The sequence below is a fragment of the Dermacentor silvarum genome, chromosome 9 (assembly GCF_013339745.2).
Source record: "Dermacentor silvarum isolate Dsil-2018 chromosome 9, BIME_Dsil_1.4, whole genome shotgun sequence".
Taxonomy (NCBI): Eukaryota; Metazoa; Arthropoda; class Arachnida; order Ixodida; family Ixodidae; genus Dermacentor; species Dermacentor silvarum.
This window is the reverse complement of record NC_051162.1, coordinates 110,495,043-110,511,311: the sequence shown is the minus strand read 5'-3', so window position 1 is coordinate 110,511,311 and position 16,269 is coordinate 110,495,043. Positions and strand designations below refer to the sequence as shown.

Sequence of the window (16,269 nt, the reverse complement as noted above, 5' to 3'; positions counted from 1 at the left end):
ACGTGATGATAACCGATGAACAAGGCAGCTGCTCTCTAGAAATTCTCCAATCATACCTCCCCACTTTCGAGCGCGTATGTTTCAGTAGACGTTTTACATGCGCCCAAGCTGCTGGAGTGTTCGTCTCGACCTACTATGGCGATGTTATACAGCTTCTCCGTTTTTAACGATACACCGCTTCTAAGTGAACTTCCTGTCTGGATAATTTCGTCATAAGGAGGGTTTACTGTACTTACCCTGCTCGACGCCCCCCCCCCCCCACCCTACCCCCAAGTTCGTATCAACAAATTGAAAAGTCACCGCTACTCGTGTTTGCTCTTCTTCCCACCAGAAGTTGCCAGGTTGCACGCCTAGTTACATGCTTAAGAAGCAAGCCTAACGTACCATTTTCTTGCACTTCAGCCATTTACTCCGCTAATCATTACCCGATTCGCGGTCATGCGAATGCAAATTGTATGTGCCACTGGCGAACGCCAGCTGTAAACACAATACTCACAGCTTTAATGGGTTGCTCGGTTGAACACAACTCATTCCTTTCGTTTTCTCGCGTGCACGAGATACAGGCAGGGCCGTGCCGAGAAGTCGTCGTCGCTCTTCCATTTCAAAACCTCGTTGGTGACGTCCTTGCGGAGGAGTGCATACTCGTGAGGTGATAGCGTGGTCACCACAGGATTGACAGAGAGCTGGATGTCTGAGACGGAAAAATAAAATATACGGAAGGGAAGGTGGGATTGGCAAGTCAGAGGCGGACACTAATGGTCTAATGTCAGAAGGTTACATTTTGCACGTACGGACTCGTGAGATGAATATTTAACAATAATAGGGATGACAGTTTAATGAAGTTGGCGGGGATGATGGTAGTGTTGGGAACCAGGGTAGTCAAATGGGTTTGTTTGTTCATCATGGTAAGGCGAGTTGCAGCGCAAAAAGAACACGGTAACGCAAGAATACACATTGGAAACACCTTATGGGGGAGTTCCGCAACTGTTGGTGTGCCGCGATAACCTTCGGGAAAAGGCGGGTGCGCGTCGACGTGGTCGGTATCAAAGAACTGCTGGCAATGCAAAGTGCGTCGGGGACAGTGGGTGCCTCCAATTTTCTTTGAAACGTAATTATGAATAAAAGTATGAGTAAAGTTGACTGGCGTATACCACACTCAAGGAGACAAAAACTTCATTGCGCGGTTCATTTTCACCAGTAATCCTAAGTTTTGCGTTGTTTACAGGTATTGCAGAGGAGGTAACTAAAAAATTGGGTCAATTTAAGTTTGAATGAGAAGAATGGATCCCACATATTGCGAGACTTGAAGCCCGCCGTTTGAAGAGCTTCCTAAATTGTCCGAAGTTATGAACTTTGGCAAATTTCGCCCTCGAAACTGAAACTAATGTACCGGAGCCACATTGCCGAGACCTTCAGCGGGAGGACCGCTTCTGCTTCACTCTAGAGGGACATCCCTCGCTTCGTGTTCGCCCGACGACAGGGAGGAAAACAGTGACCTCACTCATGGTAGTCAGCTAGTAATGTAGAAGTGGCGTTCTTCGGAACCTTAGTTTTCGTTTACTGGATTCCGTCAGCTGAAAGAAATTACTCTGCGCAAATTAGCACCATCGGCATTGCCAAGTTCTAAAGCGGTAAATACACTTTCAGCCATGGCCATCACGTTTCTTTATTGTGATCAGTCGTATGAGTAGAGCTGCTAAAATACGGTCATTTTAGTTTTAATAATTAATGGCTAATGAACAGCTGTATTTGTTTAAAGACATACACCGCCGTGGTGAAAGTATTCGGCGGAAATTACGTTACAGATATTTCCTATTCGTTAGGAATTCAGACAGCAACTTGTATTTTTAGAAACACCCTATTGGAAAATAATACTCATGACTCATAACTGGAGTTAGGTTAGCTTAGGACTTAGGAAACTTAGTATAAAATGGACTTAGGTTAACTTAGGACTTAGGAAAACAGCATTTGGTATTAGAGCACTTCTCAAATCACGTGCATGTTTTTCCAAAGAAGCACTATTATCGTTATACTTCGCTTTCATTCATAGTCATATCATTTATGGTATTGCTTCTTGGGGTAATACTTATCATTGCCATCTTTCCTCTATTCAGCACATTCAAAATCAGGCCATTCGCATTATAACCCGAAGCCATTTTTTGTCTAATGCCTCCTCTCAACTACGTACAAACCGCATTCTTCAAGTGACAGATTTGTTCAACTATCATTTAGCGATATTATTTTTCAAACTATTAACCAAACAAGTTTCTCACAACTTCGTTAGTTCTGATCTACTTCTTAATCTTAATAACACAAGGTTTGCAGCAGAAGGAAATTTCCTGTTACCTTTATGCCATACTAATTACGGAAAGATGTCTTCCTTTTTTTGCGCAATTAAACTTTGGAAGTCTACCATATGCCATTAAATTGTCATCTACCTTGTACTCATTTAAACACCAACTTAAAAATTATTTGCTTTGTGATTAACTTTGTATAATGTTATATTGCTAATTTGTATTTTTGCTTATTCCATTTTGTTGTTTCTCTGCTCTGTATTCCGCTTTATTTTTTATATACCAATTAATCAAGGGTCCCGGTGCAGTCGCTGACTATGGGACCCTTGTCTGTATATTATATCTTGTGTAAATAACTGTGTGAATGAATAATAAACTGAACTAATAAACTAATAAATAAACAAGTGTAGAGCGCATCGAGATAGAGGGAACAACTTTATTGATTGTCCAGGATGGGGTCAGGCGTGGGGAAGTTTGGGAGTTCCTTTCCTCCCCTGTCAGCCATCGGCCAGGCGCCCCCTAACGGCGGCCTCCGCCATCCGGACAGCCCGGTGCTGGGTCTCGGCGTCCGAGCCGAGCAGCAGCGTCTCCCATTGCTGCGTTTTAGTCCTCGTTTCTGTGGCTTTGTATGTGGTAATGATTGCAGGGCATGCCCACAGTATGTGCTTGAGGTCCGCCCTTTCTGGGCAGTTTTTACATCTGTGGCTGTGTAGTTGTGCGTAGTTGTGACCATATAGTACGGGGTTGGGGTACATACCTGTCTGTAGTAGTCTTCATGCAACTGATTGTATTTTGCCTACTGTTCTGCGTGCTTCTGGATACTTTAGCCTGCCCAATCAATAGTGACCCATGATCTGTCTATAAGTCACTATACGGTCACTGCCGGTTCTTCGGGGAGAGGGCCGCTCTTGTGTGTTTCTTACGCAAGCTCGGCCGGTTAATTCTCGAGCTAGGTTGTTGGCATCCTCGTTGCCGGGTAGGGCTGTGTGAGTGGTGCGCATATTAATTGTACACTTCTGAGCCTTGCTACGCTAAATTCCTTCATGATCAGAACGCTTCGGTTACTTACCGACGTGCGCTTGAGGATTTTCGTAATCAATCCGCTCGTACAGTAGCTCACAGGTGTTGACCGTCAGGCCAGCAGAATGAAGGACGTCACGCATGTAGGACAGTCTGGCGTTGTCGTCCTCCAAGTCATGGCTCTTGGGCGTGAACTCATCGAACACCTTCAAAGGCAGAGGTAACGTTGCTCTACCTTTGTAAAGGGCCACTAGAACTGATCGTTAAAAACCGCAGTATGCCTTTTACGCTAAGATCTCGTTCAGCGTGATTCAGGAGATATTTGTTTCGCCAGTTCTATCCAGAAATGGCAAGAAAAAGCCACGGGCAATGACCTGCTGGTCATTTGATCCCTCTGCTCACCCAAACTGTCTCCAGGTAACTTCAGACTGTACACTTGCTACTACCGGCCACATTATTAAAGGCACTACCACGTTCACCGGGACGATCGACCCGCGGGGTTTCGTCAGCAACGGGGAAGAAAAGCTTTTTTTTTTTTTCTCTCGTAATGCCCGCAGCCACTAATCAACTTGTGCATGTCGTCTCATCCGCTGAGTCAAATCCTTTTATTTTAATGAAAAACGCGGCATGACTTGGTGCGCCCTAAAGTGAAATTTTATTGCTATGTAGTAACGGGGACTCATTAGGAAATATGCAAAGGGCTCTAGCCCGTATCTTTGGGCTCGTAGGAATTTGCAAGTAAGTACATAGCGAGGAGAAGAAAACACAGTAAAGAGTGAGACAAGACTTAGCGCTGACTAAGAACTGGTGAATTACTGCGACGATGAAGTATCAGCTGCTGAAAACAAAGTGTTCTTTGTAGATCGATTTGATGTTTTGGGGTGTGTGTATCTGGCCTCTTTCACCTCGGAAAATTGGACTACTTCAAGCCTTCTATAGTAGCTAGGGCAATGGCAAAGATGTCAAAACGAAGCTCCGAACGAAGACGATGCACCAGGTTAACGTGGAGCAATAATAGTGTGTAATTAGCGCAAAAAGGGTGACATGAAACCTAGATGAGTTGGCCAAAGCAGCGCAGGTCTAAAACCGGCACCGCAGTGTGGCATTACTCAACGAAAAATGTGGACCGATCTTGGAGATAGTGCAGTCTAAAAATGTAGGCCTATTTCGAAAGTTATAAAGTCTAAGCATAAGACCACATTGTATTGCGCTGCGCCCAGGAAAACCTTGTGTTTCTTCAATGTCAACTTGACTTTTTTATCACTGCTCTGTCCTATCTCGATCCTTGCTCCGTTTCTTCGTCTGCTCGCTTCATTCGTGCGATGGCCAGCTACCATCGTGACTTTCTTGTCCTGAAGTCTGCGGCCACTTAGAATGAAATCATGTAACTTATCTAATTTATGACACATTTATAGGCAGCCCATCATAATTTGTGAGTGAATGTGATATCATTATAATATGAAATGGCAATACAATCAAATAGAATGGTAGTATATTAGGCCGTTCACAAAAACATCTAGGGACAGTAGGAATGTCATTCCGCTTTGCCTGCCAGGGACCCAGGCCCATTAAACTCACCCACGTACAGCCAAAATAAACAATACAACTTTCGCATTACGCGATTCGACTCACGTTTGAGAACTTTTTCCAATTGTCGAGCTGCGCCATCTTCCTCCACAACGCCCTCGTGGGTGACACTGCGGGAAAAACCATGAGACACTCGCCGGCGGGCGTCATCAGTCGAGACACGTTCTTCATGGCCTGCTCCTGGTCCTTGAGCCAGTTGAGGCAAAAGAAAGAGTAGACGCGGTCGAATCTTCCATACTTTTTGATGAATTCACCGACGTCATCGCCGACATTGAGGTGATCATACTGGATCTTAGGGTGCGCGCTGTTTTCGCGAGCGTACGAGAGCATCTCTTCCGAGGCGTCTACCGCGACTAGCCTTCGACAGGGCGGACATCTCGGCAGTAGCCAGTCCCGGGTGAAGTCTCCCGTACCACAGCCGATGTCCAAGAATTGCTGGCTCTCGGTGTTAGCCGGTATAAAAGCAACGTGAAGGAAGTCCACAGCCTTGAGGTTGATAATACGCTGCAACTCGTCGTTATTAGCGTATGACTGCGAATTGTATCTGAGGTTTCCAGACATATTGGTAGTCATATTGGCTGGCTAGAAAGGGTGAAAAACAGTGCCCACTGGAGAACTTTGCCCGAAGATTTTTCAGATTTCTCAATGTGGCATCCGCGTGTTGACAGCGAGCTTCCGGTTCTTGGTGCCTGCGATAGGAATTCGGTTTTCAGAGTTGGGTTTTGGAAACCTGTTGCAGAACAGGTCGCATTTAGTTTCGGCGCAGCAAATATGGAATGCTCTACAAACTATGCTCGCTGATAACCTTAAAAACGAAAATTGAGTGTCTGACGTCCAAAACTACCACAGTGTGTTATGAGGGATGTTCCAGTGGAGGTCTTCAGAATAAATTTGGCCCACTGGGTTTCCGTAACCTGCAATGTACGTTACGCCATATTACACCATGTTACGCTGTTACGCACGTTATGTCATAGCCGCTGATCTACCGTGGCGTGTGAATGCCTATAAATTCAGTACAAGGTTCGCCCATGAAATCGCACTGCATCTGCGCTGTGTGCTTCCGCGCCATAAAACATTTCCCAAGGGACGTGGACATCAAAACAACTTCGTCTACGCAATGATGGCGCAGTTGTGAGCCGGCGCAGCGGGCTCATGCATTTGTGCAAATTCTGTTTAATTTTTACAGCGGTGTTCTTGCTACTACATTCATCGGCTGTCCCTGGGTGAGAGATACCAGCTTCAATGTGAAACTCGAGACTTTAACCACTTCAAATGGCCTGACGCGCCATCTACTCCAGATGCAAGGTGCCAGAGGAGGCGCAAAGCGCTACTGGATCAATTACGCACAGAAACGCTAAACCGTATTTGTAGAGCCTCGCTAGGACCTGTAGCTGTCAGGTAAACTCAAATCACTTTCTTTGCCTGCTGTGGAAGAGGGGGTACACTCATGATCAAAAATATATGCATCAGGGCTTGTGCGAAAAAGCCGATTCCCTCGATGAACTGACGTATTAGTTCGAACTGAAGACTGTAGTTGCAACTTGGCATTCCCAACATCTCAGCCAATTCTCTAGTTTTGTGACGTTTGGTTCAGTTGCTAAGAAATTCAGTTATTTAGCAGAAGCCTTAGTAAGCATCGCTTGTGTACATCTCTGGGCAGAGAATGAAACGGATGAAAATGTGTGCGTTTTCTTTATTTTTCTCCACCGGCCTGCGAATACGTGCTCACGATTATGGTTTTTGTGTTCTTAACCTTTCAGCACGCCTGAAACATGAATGATTCATTTGTACAGTCAGTTCAAGTTGCATGTCTTCTTTTGAGAAAAGTGGTCCACTCAAGAATAGGGGCCCGGGAGAGAGGGTATAGCAGGAGGAAGGAATGCATTCACATATTGTGCAATTCTGCCGAATAAATAAACAAACAAAATAAATAAATAAATGAACTTTTTCAGATCCCACGAACTGTGAAAATTGATGTCCTGCGAAGCGTTTGCCTGAAACCACAAACAATGCTATCCAGCATTGTTTGTGGTTGCAGCCAAACGCTTCGCAGGACATCGATTTCCACAGTTCGTGCGGAAAAAACAATGCTATCCAGCATTGTTTGTGGTTCCGCAAAGCGTTACCAGGTGGACCGACGCGTTCGTTTAAATTCAGTAGCTGTGTGTGTAACGGAAGCGTAAGTAGGTGTTACGACAGGAGCAAGATGACGACCACGTTGGTGTCGATTGCGCGACGGCAGCATCCTCAGTTCTACAGGGGCCGTTCGACACGAACTTATATACCATGACGATTGCTGGGTTGCGCACATGTACTGAACGGGCTTAAGCTAGGTAAACACGGATTCTGACGTGATCTGCGACTAAATGCTCTACAACCGTACTTACCTATGTCCGCGCCATGAGGACAATGTTAAAACGGCGGAGGTATTTGCACGCCGGCGCACAAATGTTAAATCTTAATCAAACTGAGTCAATCATGAAGGTGGTACAAAGTCGCACAGTTTCTACATAAAGTGAACTGCTACAAGGATTGTACTGTGGAAGGTGGGTCGATCTGAACACAAATCAAGTATAACACAGCCCCCTGACGCGCCAGCTGAAACGAGCAAAGGACACGAGAAAGTGGTATGGGACGCACGCGCCAAATATTTCAAACAGCTGGCAGAGATTAGAACGATAGAAGTACGCGTGCGATCTTATACTTCTCTCGTTACAAGTCCAGCCAGCTCTTAGACTTTTTGGCGCATATAGAGTATGTGAGAAGTCTTGGCCTAATTAATAAATAAAAAGCCGAAATTGGGGCCTAATGGTTAGAGAACCGGGCTGCTGTTTCGACGGCAGAGGCTCGATTCGAACATTGGTTACATATATATTTTATTTTTATTAAAACGAGGCGAAATGGGAACCTACTTGCCTACCTACCGCAATGTGCCTAGAATAAGGCAAGGAATGCTTCCTATAATTAAATCAATAGGAGCGACTTTGTAAAGTTTTTCTGCAGATTCCACTGTGCTGGTGGAGATTAGGGAGGGCAATAAAGCGCCGCTTTGCATCGTGTTGGCCGCAAAACAGTGTGATGGCCTCAAAAAATTAGTGCATACACCAAATAGTGCATAGGTGCTGTGAGCCTTAACAGAAAGATTTAGCACGGGAGATTCTACCTAAATACATGGGAACACAGAAATAGTGTTTATTGGCTACCACTATACAGACTTTGATTTTGTTTGCCACACTTAAAGGGGAAATATAAAATATGGAAACTGTAGGAAGCACATTTCTTTTCATGCAATAAATATTGTCAGATAACATTGTCACAATCGCAAACTTTCAAAAAATTCAAGGATCAAGTTCACAAATCTGGAACGCAGTAACCAAAACACGGTGCAAGAATTCCGTAAGCTGTACCTAAGTATGCACATAAAAAGTGGTCGAAATTGACGTATTCAGCCCTGCTATCTAATTTACTTGTCGTTTGCAAAAACCCTCTAATCATAGTCACAATTTATCACATTTGTCCGTATTAGATACTCCAATAGAAGCAGCCCAAAGAACTGCGATATGTATTTTTGCATCAGAGTTAATGATATGTAAATTTCCTGATTCTATTCGTTGGAATCTTACTGACATGGATAAATTTTTATAAAGCTTTCTAGATCTTCAATTTTGGTTCATAGAGTTGCTAGAACTTGTTTTGTTTTTTCTCTCCTATGCAACAAATTTCATTCAAATCCCTCCGTCGTCGTTCTCATGAAAGCATTTCTGAGTTTTACATTTGTTTGGCCGGAAAATCGGTGTTGACCCACACCTAAAGCTTCTTCGTAACAAAGCTAAGCACGCTTGATGATTTCCACCGAGGCCACGTGGCCTGTGCACGTCGCAAGATTAAAGGGGCTCATCCTCGAAGCTTGCATCACACCAAGACCCACCGTGGTGGAGTATCGGCTCTGGCGATGCACTGCTAAACCAGAGAGAGCGGGATAAAATTCCCGCTGTTGCGGCCGTATTTCTATGTGGGCGAAATGCAAAAACGCCCGTGTATTTATCACTGGATGTAAGTTAAAAAACCGCAGGGGGTCAAAACTGATCTGAGGGGCCCCCACTACGGCGTGCCTCAGAATCATATCGTGATTCTGGCACGTAGAACCCCAGAATTCAGTTCTTTTAATCGCACCAAGCTTTGCAAGAAGCACTACGCAGCACGGACCTGGCGGAACAGCTCTGGGCCGTCCAGCGAGCCCACGATGCGGCCAGCGAGCTAAAACTCCCGGTCCCAACGTGGGAGTAGGCCGCTCTATGGGGCCTTGCGCCCCGTAGCCCGCAGGACCTTACAATTAAGTTATCCCATCCATCCATCCATCTACCAAGCTTTGCAGACGTAGCATGTCGCTCGATGGAAGTGTCGGGTTAATTATTGTGAATATATTGAATAAATGACTTTTGACTGAATTACTGAATTGTGGTTTTACGTGCCGAAAGCACGATTTCATTATGAGGCACGCCGTAAAGGGGCACTCTGGATTAATTTTGAGCGATTCCCGAGCCCTGACTGCCCCCTGTGTGGTGGTTATATATATATATGCGGACTTCGAGCATGTCCTGCGGGGATGCGCCTATGCCGATGCCCCTTTCACCCAAGAAGAAATGATGAAGCTCATTAAGGCACAGGATCAGACCTCTCAAATGCTGGCAGTCGAGAAGGCCCGCGAGAGGGCCGTCAGATTCGACCTGATGGTCCCCGAATGGGCCTAGCCAGGTGGCGTTGAGTTTACTCGCGTGTATTCTGGACCGAATAAAGTTGTTTCACTCACTCACCTCCAGGGGATCTTTACCGTGCCCCCAATTCTCGTGACATGGATGGTTTCTTTTTTTTTTTTGCATTTCGCCCCCATCGTAAAGCGGCCGCTGCGGCAGGGATTTCATCCCGCGACCTCAATAATTACATTGGGTTTTAGTGGCATGAGCAGCGAGTGACACTCTTTGTTTCTTAAGCAGCGACATCCGGTCGACGACCGATTTCCGGTTTCTGCGAAATTAAAAAAATGCTTCTGAATAAAAAAATAAGAACACAAACTGTACGAAATAGATGGTTGTACCTAATGTATAGATATGACATCAGAGAATAAGTTTGGTTACAAATTGAGTCAATTAAGTGACCGGAATAATTAGAAAATAATTAGAAATGACTAATTTTCGCACACTAAATGACAGAATCTTAGTTTAGATACAAGCCACGTTAATACAAATTCGCCCAAATTTGCTACGTCATGCACAACCGGAAGGGACGTCAGTGACGTCACACACAGAAAGGGGGCAAAGTAATATACGGGCTAATTACTAGTAAGGGGGGGGGGGGGGCACTGTCTGTCACACATAGAGTGAACATCCGTCTTGCGGATGTGCAGGCGGACGTCACATACTCTCCACTGCTCGCATCACAGGCTCTCGCTCGCACGCAGCGGTTGCGCGCGCTCCTTACATGCTCTGACCAAAGCGTGGGTAGGGCATGTGGGTTGCGCTTCGCCCGCCACTCGCTAGGGGGCTATGCGTCACTCCCTCCTCGCCATCCTTCGTTCACACGCCCGCATGTTAAGGCGCGCTGCGCTACATCATCAATTTACTCATACCTCATACTCATACGTCATACTTTTCTGTAAAGGGCTTAACCCTACAGTGCAAAGCAACGGGGCTGATTTTTTCAAAGCATTGGGGTTTAGGCACAGTGAAAGCAAAATAGACTTTAAGCGGGCAGAAATAACCAAACAGAGGTTATCTGATTGGTGGATAAAATCAAGGTAGGGGTGAATTTTCACCCACCACAAAGTAGAAAATATGTTCATAGTCATGGCTAGGTGGCGTATGCCACCGCCCGATTTAAAGGGTTCAGCCTCATCCATCCATCCATCCATCCATCCATCCATCCAATTGCTCCTCTGTGCTTGACAGGGGGAAGACGTTCGTTCTCTCACTCCTCCGAGTTCGGTTCGCTCGTCGCGCTCGCTATGGCTGTGTCTCTGTCGTACTTAAATAACACAAGGTTAACACAAGGAAACAAAAAGTTAACCAAAGGAATACACCAGGACACGCAAACGCCGACGTGCGAGTGTCACTACCTTACACCAAAGTCAAGGATTAGGATCGCCTCCAGCTCTTTTTTTTTTTTACAATGCCAGAACAAGCCACAACTACCGAGGAAGCTTTGTAAGCATGGAAGGACTACACAACTTTTTACAAAACATGAATTCCCTCCAACTCGCCCAAGTTTCCCTTCTAGGACTACACAACGAAAAATTTGGAGGCGCTGTCCCCTTAAAATTCGAGCGCTAGCATGGGGTGACATCATCAAATTGGACGATGTCTTCCCGGGCCTATCGGTAATTCTTCTTTTGATAAAGATTGACTTCATTGAATACACTTGTAAACAAGCTAAAGACTGAACTTAGCAAATTGTGACAACGTGTGCTGCGCCGTAACAGCCAAATTACGGGAGAAAAGACAACTTTCGATTCTGTGACGTCACACTGAAGTACCGGCGCAGGAATATCGCTGCGAAATTTAAGAAAAAATTGAAGTAACGCCTTCATATTGTCTCCCAGTGGCCAACCTCTTAGCGGGAAATTAACGAAACTGTAGTTCCGGAAAAGAATACTCTGTCAATGCAAACTGAAATCGGGTTTCTCTAGGCTTTCTTTAATGCGAGTCTGAATGTGAGGTGCGCGTTATAAGATTAAATATGGTATAACGCATTCGGCGAAATCAGCATGGAATAAGAACACGAACAAACGAGGAGGAGAGATAATTTGTGAGAAAGGCAGAGAGGTCGACCTGAGTTAACATGTTCTGGCATATCCCCTCTGCACAGGGGAAAAAGGAGAGGGTACAAAAAAGAGTGATGAAAGGTGATGAGGACAGGAAGGGCTGCCCATATACACTAACACAGTGGTTTGCTTAAGGCCTTGCATCTAGTCTGGTGATCTTCAAGTAGTCCAGAGCAGCTGTTGTAGCTATTTAGGCTGCTGTACGGTCACACATTGCAGACGAAATATTACTTTCCGACAATGTTCGCCTGTCAATGCCTGCTAGCGTCGAAGCCAGCGTCTTCCGCTGTGTTGCGTATAGAGGGCAGTCGCAAAGCAAATGCTGGTGAGTCTCAGACACTTGGCAGCGTTCACAGTTCACACTGTCCGTATGGCCAATAAGATGTGCATAGGGTCGAGTGAAGGCGACGCCCAGGCAAATTCGGTGAAGCATGCTTGCTTGGCATCGTTGGACTTTAGCCGGGAGGCGAAAAGTCCCGCCACAGTTTATTTTCTGCAGGCGCCTGTACCGATGGTCTGGTTGAGCCTATTAATGTGCTGTGCAATCTGGCATGAGCGTGCTCAACAGAGAGTTTACATCGCTGCGTGAGTAAGGGATCTTTACTTCGACGGCTGTAGGAATAGCGGTTCTTGCTTCCGCGTCAGCTAACTCGTTGCCAGCAAGGCCGCGGTGACCAGGTACCCATTGGAAGGTAATTGAGACACCTGTTTTCTGAGCAAGATCAAATATTTTAGAATGTGTAACGCTAGCATGTATTGCTGGCTTCTCACCGAGAGAGAATCGATGGCTTTGCAGCGCTGATCTTTCGTCAGACAGAATAGTCCATGTACGGGGGGGTGTCACGTAGGAGACAAAAAGGACAGCTTCTCATATTGCGGCAAGCTCTGCAGTTGTTGAGGATGATTTGTCGTCAAATTTGTAGTGGTGGGATGTGCCCAACTGAGGGATCACAGAGTCCGCGGGGGAGGCGCATGAAGGAACCGATCTGTCTGTGTATCGCATATATGCACAAAGCCGTCGTATAGCCCAGGCAAATGGGCCAAGGTAAGTTGTTTAAGGTCAGTGGAAGGGACACGCGACTTCTTCGAAATCTCAGGTAGGTGAAGGCGCACCTTTGGTCTATGCAGTGTCCATGGTGGTACTTCAGAGATGACGGTAGGTGCGAAGCCTGAGGGTATTATATGCCTGTCAGTAGTAAGACATCTTGAGTAGGTGCAGCTTGGGCGGTTTTCTGGCATTAAAGACAAGGAACGGTGTGTGTGTCGAGTCAGCAGTCGGAGGTGAACTCGAAGTTGCTCACAGGACATGTAAACTTCAACTGGATAGGCACGTGGTTCCTCTATAGTGCCGCAAGTCGGTGTACACCATGGCAGGCCTAGGCATGTTCGAAGAGCTTAGACCTGGAGGCTTTCGAACGACCGAAGACAAGTTATACGTATATTGGAAAGCACCGGACTAGTGTATTGTAGGTAGACCAAAAACAACGCCTGATATAGCTGCTAATGACTTTGTTCAGAGGGACCCCACCTATGCCCAGCTACAACACGAAGGACGAGTACAAAGCGGGATAGGTTGGTCCGCAGTGCACTGACATGCTTCCACCAAGACACGCCGCAGTCAATGACGACACCTAAATATTTATAGTGCGTCTCAGCAGGGATCACTGCTCCGTCAACGAATATCTCATACCGCGTCATTAATTTTCTTGTGAATTCCATTGTAGCACATTTTGCCGAGGAAAGTTGCAGGCCTTCACGGCTCAAGTATTTTCATGCTATCGCTGTGGCCCGTTGTAGTCTTGCACGCATATGCGGACGCGTTACTACAAAAAGATTGCACCCAATAATCGCTGACGTTGTTTTTCTGTTCTACTTAAGAAACGAGGTCGGTAACACCGCCTATAAGTGACCGTCCTCTGTGGCATCCATTCATAAAATCGGGCAAGGTGGCATTTTTATCCAAGAGCCATTCGAATCTTGTCAGCACCTTGCCCCCCATTACTTTGCTGATGCAGCTGGCTAAGCGATAGGCCTATCGGAAGAAAGCTCGTATTTACACTTTCCTGGTTTCAAAAGAGCCCCTATGCGACTGCACTTCAAGTTGGCCAGAACTGTCCCCATGTCCCACTTATAAAATGGCAGAATGTCATTCCATGTAGAAGGACAGAAGGACCATGTGCGCTTCCTGGCTGAGTTGAGAAAGAGCAGAGTAGATGATGCAATCAGGCACTGAGGCGGACGAGCGTCGGGATGCAGATATCACAGCATCCAGTTCATGCATAGTGAATCGGCAGATCGAGGCGATCGTCACAAGATGGCGCTGAATCGCAATATGAAAGCGATACCGGTGAGATGGATGCGCCTACAAGTAATTGGCAATAAGCTTCAGCCACTTCCACTTCACTCCGACCTTGCTTTAGTGCCTTGTACGGTGCCTGAAGGCTCCGTACAATCTGCCACATTCTAGATGGAGGTTTTTTTGTGTCCAGAGAACCACAAAATGTGACAACATTTAAAACGGACACCGACCACGAAAGTTGGAAAATATAATAATTATTTTATTATTATTATTTAATTATTATTATATTTTTTCAACTTTCGTGGTCGGTGTCCGTTTTAATTGTTGTCATGCATATTCCCGACCAGACGGGTTTCCGTCCAACTCTTGACTTTAACCACAAAATGTCCTGCAGCGTTGCTTATCGAGTTTATCGAGGTGCCTGAAGTACATGTCGCTGGGCTTGGCGAGAAGTGTATAAGTTTGACGGTGACTTCTAACTCCGGCACGGCGACGGATTGCGCGGAGGTGTTCGTACGGCACATAAATCTGCGATCTTAGTGTGGTCACGCTGGTATGCCTTGTTCTTGCAGTTAGGGCTGATGCAATAACATCATTGTACTTCTCTTTATAGCTTCTGTAAGGTCTATACTAACTACATTTATTGCATTAAGACTACATCGGCTGTTACAGGATAAGTGTAGAGATGATATTACAAATACATCATGTCTCTAAACGATGTAGAGAAAAGTAACTGTGTACTTAGTAACGAAAAAAGACGATATTCTCGGTTCACCTGAATGTCCAGATTGAATCCTTGTATACGATACTTGACGGCCGCGTTTAAACAAGTGTGCTAAAGTGATCTACAGAAAGCAATGCAATATGAGTCAACGAGTAGTTAACAGCACATCATCGTATGCTCGAATGCAAATAGAGCTCAATGAATAGGGCCGGGCATTTACCTTTGGTGCTAACAGCCGTGAAAATGTCGGCGTGCAGCCCTCATTGAACTTTCGGATTCTTCACGGTTAGCTTCCCTTGTTATAAACCAGTCCCGCTTGCTGGATTTCCAGTTGTCGTCCGATACACCGCTATCTCGCTTACCTGTTTATAAGCGTGGAGCGGCACAGTTTTTGCTTTCTTTTCTTTTTGACCAGTCGGAGTACCTTGACAATATGTATCTGTCCGGGTGAAGGGTCTCGCAGACAGCACTGGCCTGGTTACATGCAGCAAAAATATCGTAAAATGAGTGCTTCGTGGAACTATCGCGATCGTCCTGTACTTTCATGTTCAGCCGTGGCACTGATAGAGAGAGAGAGAAATCCAAGCATCCAAACGTAAATTGAGGCTTGAAGGGTGCACTTTTCAGAGTCATCATTTTATTGATAGTTCACGTGTTGAGTACAGATGCGCCGTATCCGCCTCAAGCAATAAAGAGAGGGGAAAAAACTGAAGCATTATCTGCTGAGGCCTGAATTGAAAATATGAGATTCATTCCTGGCTGCACCGAGTCGCTTATATAGCTTTAAGTCTGCCTGTCATTGTTTCTTGATTTTCTTTCTCTCTTTTCTTTCTTTGTTGCGGTATCGCTGGAGCATGTCGGCCTCCAAGCCTTCCTTCTTTTTTTTCCAAAATGTACCTTGTTGAATATTCACGGATTCATGAGCACTTTGCTTCAGCCGAACTTTAAGGTAGCCTGGATTTCATTTCACGTTAGAGCTCAAAATACCAACCCGACACCGGTCCCCTTTCGTTTGATTTATAGAGAAAACGTTATACGAATGAGCGCAACCCCTACATCATGGGACATATTTATTAGAGTTTTGTAATGTAGGTTTAGTAGTAGACAAATAATCCTACTGTAAAATTACTTCTATTACTCTTTCCCGTGTAGTTCGGCTTTGTGTTGAAATTTGTAGAAAGTATCGCTGCAGGAAGTGATTACAAAGGCGTGATAGTAGGTGACTGCAAGTAATGGGGCCCGAGAAGTGGTTTTCACGCAGTTGAATGTGTTAATTAGTGCTTTAAACAAGGCAGCTATATGACACAGAACTAATAAATATTCGACTGAATATAACCCCATCAATGTGATAATTAAATCCAGCTGGAAAACAATCTTGTAGGTGTTTCTGATTAGTAAAGCTTTCGAATCAATCAGAGAGAATACAAATATTTAGAACATTATGCTGTTTATTTCAAAGCCACAGACGGTATCGTGGCACGCCGTAGTGGAGGGATCGTATTAATTTTGACCGACCGGGGTTCTTTAA

General features: G+C 45.4%; 1 protein-coding gene across 3 annotated transcripts; it reads right to left on the bottom strand.

The window, feature by feature from the left end:
- Positions 1–509: 509 nt before the first annotated feature.
- On the bottom strand, positions 510–15,316 carry LOC119463822 (juvenile hormone acid O-methyltransferase). 3 transcript variants are annotated; one of them, XM_037724643.2, is made up of 4 exons: positions 15,104–15,316; positions 4,947–5,590; positions 3,364–3,520; positions 510–691 (listed from the first exon to the last, which is right to left on the bottom strand). In XM_037724643.2, exons 2-4 carry the CDS (start codon positions 5,472–5,474, stop codon positions 528–530), a joined length of 849 nt encoding a protein of 282 aa, XP_037580571.1. In that variant the 5' UTR covers positions 5,475–5,590; positions 15,104–15,316; the 3' UTR covers positions 510–527. The 3 variants fall into 3 exon arrangements, with proteins under 3 accessions (XP_037580571.1, XP_049511540.1, XP_049511541.1); XM_049655583.1 differs by lacking the exon at positions 15,104–15,316 and adding an exon at positions 14,962–15,075; XM_049655584.1 differs by lacking the exon at positions 15,104–15,316 and adding an exon at positions 14,793–14,869.
- Between the last annotated feature and the right edge of the window lie 953 nt (positions 15,317–16,269).